This window comes from Clarias gariepinus, chromosome 21 (assembly GCF_024256425.1).
Source record: "Clarias gariepinus isolate MV-2021 ecotype Netherlands chromosome 21, CGAR_prim_01v2, whole genome shotgun sequence".
NCBI classification, from domain to species: Eukaryota; Metazoa; Chordata; class Actinopteri; order Siluriformes; family Clariidae; genus Clarias; species Clarias gariepinus.
In genome coordinates, this window is record NC_071120.1 from 18,504,090 (window position 1) to 18,516,665 (window position 12,576).

Below are 12,576 nucleotides of genomic sequence, written 5' to 3' on the forward strand. Positions count from 1 at the left end.
CTTTGTACAGAGTGCACAAGTCTCTGGAAACTGTAAGTGGGCGACGAAGACCAAAATTGTCCAAAATGGTATAAATTGGTTCTTTGATGATGATGATGATGATGATGACAGAGATGGTGTCACTCCAAAATCGCTCACAGGCGTTCCACTGGGTTGAAAGTTGGCGACTGGAAACAGATATGACTTACATCATCATCATCATCATCATCAAGTTCGTGTCCTGACATCCTGGATGAGGCCACTCCCTTTATCAGAATAGAACCGTTTCATGAGGGGAAAGAAATTATCTGTCTAAAGGGCTTGTAGTTATGCTTCCATTTGTTGTTTTAAAAAAATCTGAAGGAAACATAGTTCCATACAGTTCCATAATGAACTCACTTATTTATATACATTCATGTAAAATGAAGTTTGCAAGCAAGATTGTGTCTTCTCTACAAAGAAGAGAAAAAAAAAATCCCAAAGAAAGAAAGCCTGAAATAGTAACACCCCCTTAGCAGGAATCACAGCATGTACAGTAAGTGTCTAAGTACTACATGGCATATTCCACAATATATATTTGCTCCCTCAAACTGTTAAAATCAGTAAATTAATCAACAAGCAAACAAAACAAAAACAAAACAAAACACAGTGTGTGCGTGGTCGCTGCTAATTCAACAAAACAATTTGCTATGCATAAGGTTGTACTGAATACTGAACAGAACTAAGCACCAGAAAAAGGCTTAAAACCTACACAAGTAACAAAAAGTTTATGATCCTTCACAAAGGGAGTGCATACAGGGATGGGTCTCTGCTCGTGCTTTCTAAATAAAAACCACCGAGGAGCCCAGACTTGTTTAGGACTAGACAGTCGTTTTTATAACTTTTTTACTTTTGGAAGCATGAAACCACAGCAAGCCCTGGTTGCGGCATGATTGTAATTATGCTACAGGAGAGAATAAATAACAAATTAATTAGCAACACACAAGGAGAGGCTTTCGTCACATTCTTCAGTCAGACATAAACCATAAAAAGTGACACCTTAGATGCAATCTAGTTGAATGCATTAATACAGCCTAAGGCAAATAAACACCTAATGGCAACATGGCACGTGTGTATCATCCATAGTGTTTACCCGCTGCTGATCATGTCTTTGTTTCATTCAATTACCCTTATATTTCACTTTGTACCACTCTCGTCCATCAGATCTCCAGCAAGTCCATAAATAAGCGGAAGAGAGTTACTATTTCTATGCGAACAGAGGGAGCAGTAAGCCAACACTGGCTGATCTCAGATAGCAGTTAATCCCAGGCTTCAGTGCTGCTTCAGGGTGTGAAAAGATGCACTCTCACGAGCTAGTGGAAAGTCCAGATGACGAAATTGAGCTGTGCTTTCTCAGGAGACGGCCATGTGCAGGTATCCACTTATTTCAACAAATCAGTTTTATGAAGTTTGTCCTAGATAAAATAAAACTGTGATTAATGTTTTAGTTTTAAAGCAAAATCGTGCTTGGGGACGGTACAAGGAAACCAAGCCTAGTTCAAGCACGCCCTTAAATACTGCCTTTTCTTTTGCACCGTAATACGCTTGAGCTAAGACGTTTGAGTTAAAGCATACTGTGTAGTAACTTGTTTAATTTGTTCAGGCTTTGACTACGCAAGACTACTATTTAACAAAGAAATCAGACTCGGTGGCATGCAGATCATTACACAAACACTGAATCTTCAACTCAGAGATAAAAAAAACATCAAGCTTAAACAGAGCGCGCCTTTTGCTACAGTGACAGAAACCACACTTTCCACTATTAATCTTCCTCCAGCTGCTTCACACACTCTCACACACACTCACTCACTTGCAGTACCAGTCAAATGTTTGGACACAAGTTTGGATTTATTAACTTATGAAATAACACATATGGCATTAGGGAATTAAGAAACAGTTCTTGCTAGAACAGTATTGTCAAAGTGCATTTGCAAATGCAAATTTTACCAGCTTAAAAAAATCACCAGTTTAACAGAACCTCAGATTAAAAGATTTACAAAGCATAAGTAGAAGACACACCAATATCAACTTTTCAAAAGAGATTATTGCATATTTTAGACGCCCTTAGCATTGCATTACAACGTTGAATGAAATCATCAGGACAGACCATGAAATTCGAAGGTGTGCGCAAACTTTTGACTAGTAGTGTACACACTTTTAAACGCTTCTGTGTTCACTGTAAGAAATTTTCAGCATGTACAGATAAGAGAGATTTTATAATGATTAAAGCCAAACATGCAGGAGAAAGAACACACTTGTGTTCCTAAGTTCTGTTCGTAAGCCGATTTCTTCACATACCGATTCAGTTCTCCATAGAAAAACAAGTAAATAGAATTGATTTGCTCTTGATTACAATGAACACGATATCACAAAATATAAAACAAAGTACGAAAAAGCCTTAATTATGCAAAAATAATACAGCACAAAATTTTTAAAGAAGAAAAACTGTACAGGAGAGAGCGAACACTTAACACTTAACACTTTTACATGCACATGTAATGTTCAGGCAACAAGAGTGAAAGAATGAAGGACAGGAAGATGGGTGGGAAAGAGGTTAGTGTTAGGAGGGAGAGTCCCCTTCCATAATAACACTCAGTAATTCTCATTCGCTTTTCTGTTTCTTGGCAGCCGTTTTTACTAAAATCTATCCAGAGAGATTTTTTTCCATGCTGTACAATTATTCTAGAGACACTGAAGTGTTATCATTCATTAGGTGGAGCACTCTGTTCACCACAGTTTTGTTCAGATAATACTTCTCGTCACTCCACTTTTCACAAAATAATTCCATCATGTGCGTGATCCATGACCGTGGACTGAGCAAGGGTAGTGCAATTCGCACTAAAAGCATTTCTCAAGCATCTCACACACGCTTAGCAAACACAGAAACATGTTCACTTTGGTCCTTTTTTTAAATTTTTTTATTAGCAATCTTTTACATCATTTTCATTTGAAATACATGATATTTTTTGGGGAACACAATCATGTGACCGTTTTCTTGGTAGATCGTGTGTATAGTGATTAAGGTAGATACACACTGTGGTGAGAGAGAAATAACTATACATGACACCCAGACTTACTAATGGACTGAAGTGCAGTGATATCAGCTCCTCTGTCGGATCACTGACGACTCTGTGTCCAGGAATTAATACATTTAGAGGAAAATGATGCCTTCTGAGTGCACCAGCACACACACAGAGTCACTCATTTACACACTCACACCCAGACAAACAGTGTATGCTCAACAGATCATATATACTGTCCACGTGTGCACACACACACCTCTGTCCAGCTGCAGCCTTTATTTCCCAGCGGCTACACTGATGCTCTGAGAACACAGACAGCAGACAGAGACAGGACAAACTTTTCGCAGAGAGAAAGAAAAAGAGAGAGAGAAAGAGAGAGAGAGAGAGAGAGAGAAAAGACAGACTCACCAGAAAGAATGGCAGCACCGAGAACACTGAGCAGCGGTATAAATATAAAACACAAAAGAAACAGGGCAGACATTATCTACCATATATTTTACAATGCTACACGCTGTTATTACAAAAATAAGGAAGTGGTTTCTAGAAACTGAAGAACAATGAGTGGCGTGAGGAAAGAAGAGAGAGAGAGAGAGATAGGCCTGTTGTAGTTACTACCGTGCCAAAGTGTTCCAATAACACACGTATAATTTTAGAACGTCAACCACATGAAGACTGGCACCAAGAAAGGCAAAGAAAAGGCCTCACGCAGTGTGTCTACTTATGTTCCTATCTGGTATACTTATATCTGCCTTATATTTGTAGATAAGAATGCGAGTCTGACAGAAATATCCATTTCCTTCACTGACACAAGACTCAGACAGGACCGGTTTGATCCTGTGATTCCGTGCCTACCCCAACCCCAGCTCTCTGTTCCTGTCGCTCATCCACCATATACATCCCGACATGCCTTTCTACTCACCGTGGCTGTAAAATGTGGTGATTAGCGTGACCCTAGATTTCCTGTCTGTTTAAGCCACTCTGGCTCTTCACCTCTGATCTCAGCAGTGTTTTTCTGGCCGCAGAACTGCTTTGTAAACTGTAAACGTTGCGTGTAGACCGGAGATCAAGCAGGCCTTTATTGTCTATGGTTATCTATTATCTATGGTTTTGTTTTTGTTTTAAAAAAAGAGACAACAAAGTGCATGTGCAAACGAGCGACAAAATGACAATGCGACAACATGACATTACAATTCTCTGTGGTAATGAGGTGATGAGTTGGAAGGTAAATAAGTAGATTTCATTTATTTATGTTCTTAAGTACATATTTAATGTATCTGTGGTTTTACTTGAAGAGTTCTCTTAGTGGACACGTTTTTACTTTTACTTCACTGCATACTACAGCAAATATCTGTACTTTCTACTTCACTGCGTTACATAACCAGAGTGGTGCATAGTAGTGATGGAAAAATACCCAACCTGCGGGTCCCGATTTTATGAAATTATTTGGCCCGCCCCAGCCCGCCCCGCACCTCTGTATCTATTTTTACAATCCGCCCTGCCCCGCACCCGCGACCATTAAATTTAGCAGCCCGACCTTTTTTTTTTTCTTTTAATGATGTAAATTCCCGACCTCAATTCCTCCCACAACTCGTCTTCCATCTTCACTTTTATTTCCCTTTTTTTTCGTTATGATTTTTTGTTATGACTAGCAGCGGTAGGTTAGGGTTAGCACCCCCCACCCCCCGAAAATAAAGTGACAATTTCTTTACCCGCCCCAACCTTCTCGCTTTTATGCTTTTATAACTGCGTGATTTTACTCTTTTGGTATGACCCTTAGTGCTCCTGTAGGCTAATACAAGCGTGGTACTTGAGTAAATTTGAAGGTAAGTACTTTAGTACTTTTGCTCAAGTACAACTGCGAATATGATGACTTCTACTTTTACTTGAGTAATATTTTATCTAGGGTATCTCTACTTTTACTCAAGTACACTTCGCCCACCTCTGGTGTAGACTCGCATATAAGAGACAGATTTTCTGTACTGTGTATGACTTTATGCCTGCTGATGCACATTGGCCGGCTGTAAAATTCCCTGAAGGAGTTCCTATTAGGCGGCACAGCATAGTGGTTAGCACTGTGGCCTCGCACCTACAGGGTCGAGGGTTCGATTTCTGCCTCGGGTCTGTGTGCATGGAGTTTGCATGTTCTTCCTGTTATTGGTGGGTTTCTTCTGAGTACGCTGGTTTTCTCTCACAGTCCGAAAAAAGGCTAATTAGTGTTCCCAAAATGCCTGGGGGGCGTGCTTGTGGCCAAAGTTTTCTGGGATAGGCTCATGTGACCCTAAAAATATATATAAACCCATAAAGCTGTGCAGAAATTAAAGAATAAACTATTTCCCTTCTAAAGTGTCTGGTAAGTGCAAACATGTATTTATTTAAATTTTTGTTTGATTAATCTTTGATTGACTGGTGAAAAGACTTTTTTTTAAATAACAGCAGCTCTTGACAGAAGTTCCAGCTATAATTTACAGGTTTATTCGAACTTATTATAATTTCTACAGTAATAATTCTTTTACATGGCAGTGTGGAGATCCCTCACATCTGTTTTCATGCTGTTCTCAATGTCCCAAGCACAGAAAATTGATACAGAAGTAACAGTAATGAACACCCAGAGCTTCCACGGGCATTCAGTTCCATGAAAAGTGACACTCTTGTGTGTCATGATTGTTTTTAGAAACAAGAAAGGATCACTGGATGGGCTTGTATCGCCCTCCCTAACTGCTGAAACTGATGTCTTGACACCATGAAACGAACCATGAAGCTTAAGGCACTCTTGTATCACCCACACACATGCTCAAGCATAAAATTCACTAGGGAAAAGCGTACATGCTGCTCTTAGAGTATAAACAGTCATGTAAGGAAGGAAAGAAACCAGAAAACAAGCATACAAATACATATTAGAGGACTAAAAGTCTAGGAACGGTGCAGAAATACCTATTCATGAATCACTCCTGAACATTTTTTTCCCCTCACCAGCTCTTCATTTAGTTACTAAGTCATGCAGATTTGCGATGGTGTGGTTATAACGCGGTTGTTCTGGTTACTGGTTCTCTCATGTTAGTCCATACATTGTGAAGAAAAGGTTTTTGATCACAGTGTTTGTGCAGCTCTCCGATCATTCATTCTGTGAACCCTGGATAAACCTCAGGGGCAGCGAGAAATCATCTGGATATCTTTTGTGTGTGTTTGTGCGCATATGCATGCTAAAGCTTTCCCAGAAAGTCATGAAATGATGTATTAACGTATTTGTGATGAACACCGCTGACATACAGCCATCTTTCCTACAACCTACTCCCAAGTTCAGTGCAGGTTCACAGAAATAACTAATAGATATGCAACTGAAAAAAAATAAATAAATAAAAAAATGTGTCTGGGAACAAATGTGTTTGGAAACGCCATCTTGTCAGATGTTACATATTCCCCCCAACACACAGCTGGCGCAGCTGGTGATCACGTTAATCTTGACCCTCACCAGTCTAAAGCTTTTCAACACTTTATTTCTAGCAGATTAATCTGTTACAGCTCTTTGTGAGATGTTTAAGTCCACTGTCCTTGAACACATACGGTGCAACGGAATTCAGGAAGTGACTGGAACATCTGTATATAAATATATATATGTGTGTGTGTGTGTGTGTGTGTGTGTGTGTTTGTGTGTGTGAGAGAGAGTGTGTGAGAATGTAGAGCTGACCTCTCTCATACACAGCTGTGTTCCCAGGGGGATACACACAGGCCTTTCTGAACCCAAACGGTTGATTCGCATTACTCCTACAAGCCCGTGCGTAGGAATATGAAAAAAGTGAAAGATTAAAAGCAAGACAGACACAGGAAGACCAGGAAATGTTAAAGAAACCTGCAAGGATATGAGAAGGACAGGAAACTTTTCCCTTCATTTAAGCACAAATGAGCAAATGTATTGAATTAATCTTCAAACACAATCTGCTTTCGAGGAACACATCCACATTCGAAACGAAAATCTTTTTCAAATGTTCTCAACAAAACAGAATCTTTTATTAAAATTTTAATGCCAGACTGACTAAAACCATGTCCTGCAGCATCTTTTTTTTATTCTCCAAACACTGATGCATTCTTGCCTATTTGTCACAGCCTTCTCTGGAGTTTATGGTTTCATGTTGTTTTGTCTGTGTGTGTGTGTTTGAGTGTGTGAAATCAAATTTATTTTCCCAGCAAGACCCATAAGTAAGGTGTGTTTCGGTTGTCAAATTCAGTTCTTCCCACGTCAACGAAGTTTTATAGCATGCTGTTAAATCGGTGGAAAAAGCCGTTTCTCTGCATGCACAATGAACGTCACTTGTTCTTCAGCCACACAGAAACATTCTCCAACTCCTCAGGCCATGTCGACTCCATCGGTTCTTTTATCCAAAGCCTCCGGAGGAAAAAAATAAAAAATAAATAAAGCAAAAAAGCCTGTCTTCCTCTTGTTAACTGTTGCTGCGTGACAAGTAGAAGTATTACGGGATTTTATATAGGCTTATCTTGGCAAGCGCGCCTCTTTATTAGTGCACTGAAGAGAAAAACCACAACATTCTATCCGACCAAATCTAACAGCGGTTGTTCTGCTTGTGAGACAGATGACCCTCATCGATCGGCAGCTTTTCCATTAAGCCCATTAATCATGAGCTACATATCAACATGGCTGAACTAGCAAACACCTATAGAGCCAAATGTGTTGTGTAGGCTGTAAAATTTAAACAAACCACCGTTTATCTTGTTTTGCAAAAAAATTTAAAATTATTATAATGGTTGGATACAGAGAGCATCATCATGGTGGTAAAAGCAAACAACAGAGTATAAGGGTGCAACGTTCTACAAAACGCATAAGTCTGTATGTTTTTCAGTACAGTAAAGGGATTTTTTGTGTCAATTATTGAGAATTTAACTTAAACATATAAACTTGCAAACATTAAAAACATGCACATGCCTAGGTATCTAGGTGCATCAAGTTGTTAAGAACAGTAATAGCACTGTCTATAGAAAATAGTGCAAAACATTATTATCATATTTTTTTTATCATTTTTTTTTCATTTCATGTTTCTGCAAGTCCTGAGACATACTGCTTGTTCATTTTATTTAAATGAACTGAATTAATTGTAAAAGTCCCCCAGAACTAGTTAAAACTATTTGCTCAGATCATAGTGTGCACCCAAACAAACGTCCTGCAAATTTACATACATGTACTGTTACACTCCTAATAGGATATCAATTCAGTCTTTCTGCTAGAAGGGAAAACAACTGAAGGAAAGTTTTTGAAGTTTTAAATCACAACATGCACATATCTCTAAACTGATTAGAGCACCCCCCCCCCACTTTAATCCCAATGACTTGGCTTCTATGTAAAATCTCTTCTCTCTGCATGTTGATGTGTATAGCCAAATTTAGTCTCATTAATTTTTCAACAGATATGCCAGGACTGTAGCTTACAGTTACACAAGGGGTGAATTAATAACCACATGATCAACTCAGAGGCTTTACAGTTTTCCATAAAACAAGATTATGCTAAACTACATGATTATGGATGAACAGAAACCTTGAGAAAAACGTAGTACTAAGGTAGGCAGATCAGCAGATGCAACATACTCCCCCCTCTGTGTTATCAGCTTGATCTAGCAGACACCTGGCACAATCCCATAATGTTCTCGAGTCCTATATTAAAATCTGTTACCAATTTTAGTCAGCTAATCTAGCACATCACCCAGCAGCCATAGTAATAAGTTTTGATCTCCCTCCCTCTCTGAAACATCTATCTATATGGCCAATGTAAGGAAGAAGCTGATTACCTTTTCTGTGCTTTGCACTGTATCAGACATGACAGCCTCATAAAGCCGAACTCTGGGGATGCGGACTCGTCCCTCAGAGTCAATGACACAATTGCTTTTTCAATCTCCCTCATGTCTTTCATTACTGTTATTCTTTCAATTGCTCCTGCTCCATTATCCACAAACAGTAGCATCATGCCATTTTTGGCTGTAGTCTTTAGGATAAAAATATATAAGCAAGTCGGTCTGTTCATCAAAGCAACTCTTTCAAAACTGCATCTGGACAAGTCAAGCAGAAATGACACCATAGACTAATAGCAAAAGTGAGACAAACAGCAGGAGGGTGAAGATTTTGGAAAGTGTGGTGGTGTATGTCAGTGTGTCCCTCTCCTCTTTATTTTGACATGCACCTGCACAGCGCACACACACACACACACACACACACACACACACACACACACACACACACCATCATGCTCTGATGCCTTTGAGAAGAATGACATGACCCAGATTTTCCAGCTGTGCCACATCCTACAATGACATAAGATTTGTCCTAGATAAAACCAGGCCTTGGTCATTTCAGGAGAGAGAAACCGAAGAACCCAAGCGTGCATAGTCGGTACAGTGAAACTGCGAATGGCTCATTAGATCAGTTATGGTTCCTCTAATCACTACGCATAATATTTAAATAACTGTTATAATTCCAAGGCAAATACATGCAAACTCTACTGACCCTCTCCTACCTCCTGGGAGCGCTGGGACAGATGTGTGCATTTACAGTATTAGACTCAAAGACAATCCCAGACGGGTCAGCTCAGCAAAGCAACTCTAGATCTGTGGTTCCCAACCTGGTGTCCGTGCACCCCACAAGGAGTTGTCAAAGATTATGAGGGGGTACACAAGTCTTTTCTTTTCTGAGGCGATGAGGTTGTGGGGATTAAATTTGCACATTATATTAATATTGTAATAGACTTCACTCTTACTTATAATTAAAAGGCTGCATAGAAAACTATTTAATCATAATCAGTTTCATGAGGCTCCTTGCTGACTGGTGGATTTTTGCAAGGGTGGGGGTGGTTGCCCTTGGCAAGGTGTCCAGTCCCTCTGGAGTGTTTCCTTTGAAACAAATAATCTTCAAAGTGGGCCACCAAACACCTGACTTCCTGAGCTAGGAATAATGGAATGTGCAATGATTAAGAAGAACAGCTGGGGGCATTCGTATTGCACCGTAGGAGGTTCAGTAACATGTAGTTATTTCCTTAGCCTTAGATATTGCATTTGAATAAAGTAGATCCGTTTAGTCCAGACTAAACCACAGTCTCGGTTTGGAATTTTTTTTTGCCAGTGTGAAAAAAAACATTCACAACATTATATTACCTGCACTCTAAAAACAACTTAAAAACGGACACATGATGCATTCCTCCTAGCAGTTTTAATTACTTGATGGAATACATGATCAGACAGTAATAACAGCAAAAAGTGAAAACAAATGATACAAGCTGTCACATATTTAGAATTAATAGCTTATCTACTGTTATATTGGACCAATTCTTCAGGGGTCACGTTGACCCTGCAATGAATCAAAAGAAGGAAAAAAAAAGACATTCTCTATATTAAGACTAGTAGACTAGTATTTTTAGTCGTGATTTAGCAGAAACAGAACACACATCTTATGCATGCATCAGAAAGAATATTTGAAAGAGAGCATTTAACGGATTAGGTTTTAGTTTCAGGTAAAGTACAAACTGAAAGCATAATGAGTATTTCTGAGGCACTGTGGTACTGGTGCATGTATAAACAAAAAAAAAAATCCCACATTGCATGAGATACACTGCAGTTGATCTGATGTACCAATTCTGTCTGAAATATCAGTGAAACACTATATATGCATGTCCGAATGTGGAAATGAAAACGTCAATGTCAGATCAGCATCAGCAAATACCCAAAGCTTAGCTATTGATACTGGAAATAAACTGTGCATCCCTAATTAAGAAAAAGCATCACACTGGAATGCAATATGGTCTGATCTTGAGACACATCCTACATCACCAACAAATAACCTCCATGCAATACTACATTGACATAATGAGGAGTTCCTGATGATTTACATGCCTGACAAAATTAATGATGTAATCCTTAGACAGTGTCCATGTGAATCAGCTTATTGTTGAAAAACAGATAACGGCCGTAGTAATGTGCAAACTCAGACCAGCATGAACAATAAAATCTCATAACTCCAACTTTTTCTTCTGTATAGAGTCTTATATCAGGTTTTGTGTTAGGACATTATGCATGCCTTCGATTTGTTTTTTGTTTTTTTTACCCTTTTTGGACCCACGTGACCTTTTTCAATCCATCATGCGGCAAGCTATACGGTCATGGGTTAACGCACATAACAGAATTATGTGCAATAGTAAAGCACAGGGATATCAGAAATAAAACACACATCTCGTTCTTACACACACGCACGCACGCACGCACGCAGAGTGCGGCACACTGACCTTCGCGCGACTCTATACCACATCATGGCACGCGCTGTACCACGTATGCACGCGCTCTGTGCCAAAGCCATGATGAGGTAAAGAGCGCAGGGCGCGTGCATATACGCAGCGCTCGCGCTATAGAACGCAGCTGGACCGTTACTCCACTACCGTTAGCGGTTAGCATTTACATCATGCTGAGGTAAACGTCTCGTTCACAATGAGCACAAATTCACAAATTCAATAAATTGACAATTATGCCGCACAAAGATTCACTTTTGTAACTATTAAAGTAACTTACTCGGTGATTGTTTGAGTTATTCATGTCGCTGAGGCAGAGAAAAGTCCCAAATCACGCCGCTTGCGCAATACTACATACACACGCGCACGCGGAAGGCGCGCGCTCGGGCTCCTAAGCACGTTCGTTGTGTGAGCATCCGCCACTGAAGCAAACGGAGCACTTTGAGGAAGATCCGCAAACAGACTACATCTCAAAGTGCAGCACTTTCGGTGCAGCGGTTCTCCCGGCTCTCACCATCACACGGTCCGACCGAAAAGGAGGAGAGGAGGCGGGGGCTCGCCTCAATGCAGGACTCGGGCCCTTCTTCTGTTACTGCTTCAGTGTGTTACAGTGTTTTACAGGTGCTGCAAGGAAGTATCTCTCTCTCTCTCTCTTTCCCCCATCTTTCTATCTATCATCAATCAAATCATCCACCCCATCAATTCTTTAATCTCTTTCCACCCATCCAGATATTCATCCATCTTTCATCTATTTAGCTATCCAGTGTGTTATTTTTCATTATCCAGTGTTTTTCATCTAATAATCAATATACAGTATCTACCCATCCATTTACCTTTTCTATCTATGCACACATTTTACAGTATACATATCTCTATGATCTATCCAACCACACCCATCAATCCAACATCCATACATTTATCATTCCATCCAACCATCCATCTATCCATCACTCTACTCATTCAGCTATTTATCCACCCAGCAAAATTTTATCCATCTGTCCATACATTGTTCCAACCGTATATTCATCCATATTTCTCTCCATCCATGCATCCTCTTAACCATCCATCTCTGTCTACTCATCGGTCCTGCCATCCATCCATCCTTCTATCTACGCACCATCAACCAACTATCCAACCTCTGACATATTTATCTTTCATCCATCTATCCAGACATTGTTCCAACGATTCATCTTTTATCTATCTATCCATGTATTCAATCATTCATCTATCTATCCATGGATCTTTGTTCATCCATCCACCCAT

General features: G+C 39.7%; 1 protein-coding gene across 5 annotated transcripts in view; it reads right to left on the bottom strand.

Annotated features, from left to right (window-relative positions):
* Window positions 1-12,576, bottom strand: part of rtkna (rhotekin a) — a 67,525-nt gene that overhangs the window by 24,058 nt on the left and 30,891 nt on the right. The window contains exon 1 of one of the 5 annotated variants that reach the window (XM_053481183.1): window positions 11,594-11,726. The exons of the other annotated variants lie outside the window; for them this stretch is intronic. Within the exon in view, the coding sequence (XP_053337158.1) occupies window positions 11,594-11,617 (24 nt within the window). The 5' untranslated portion in view covers window positions 11,618-11,726. Of the gene's footprint in view, window positions 1-11,593; window positions 11,727-12,576 lie in introns of those variants that run through there. 5 annotated transcript variants of the gene reach the window in all.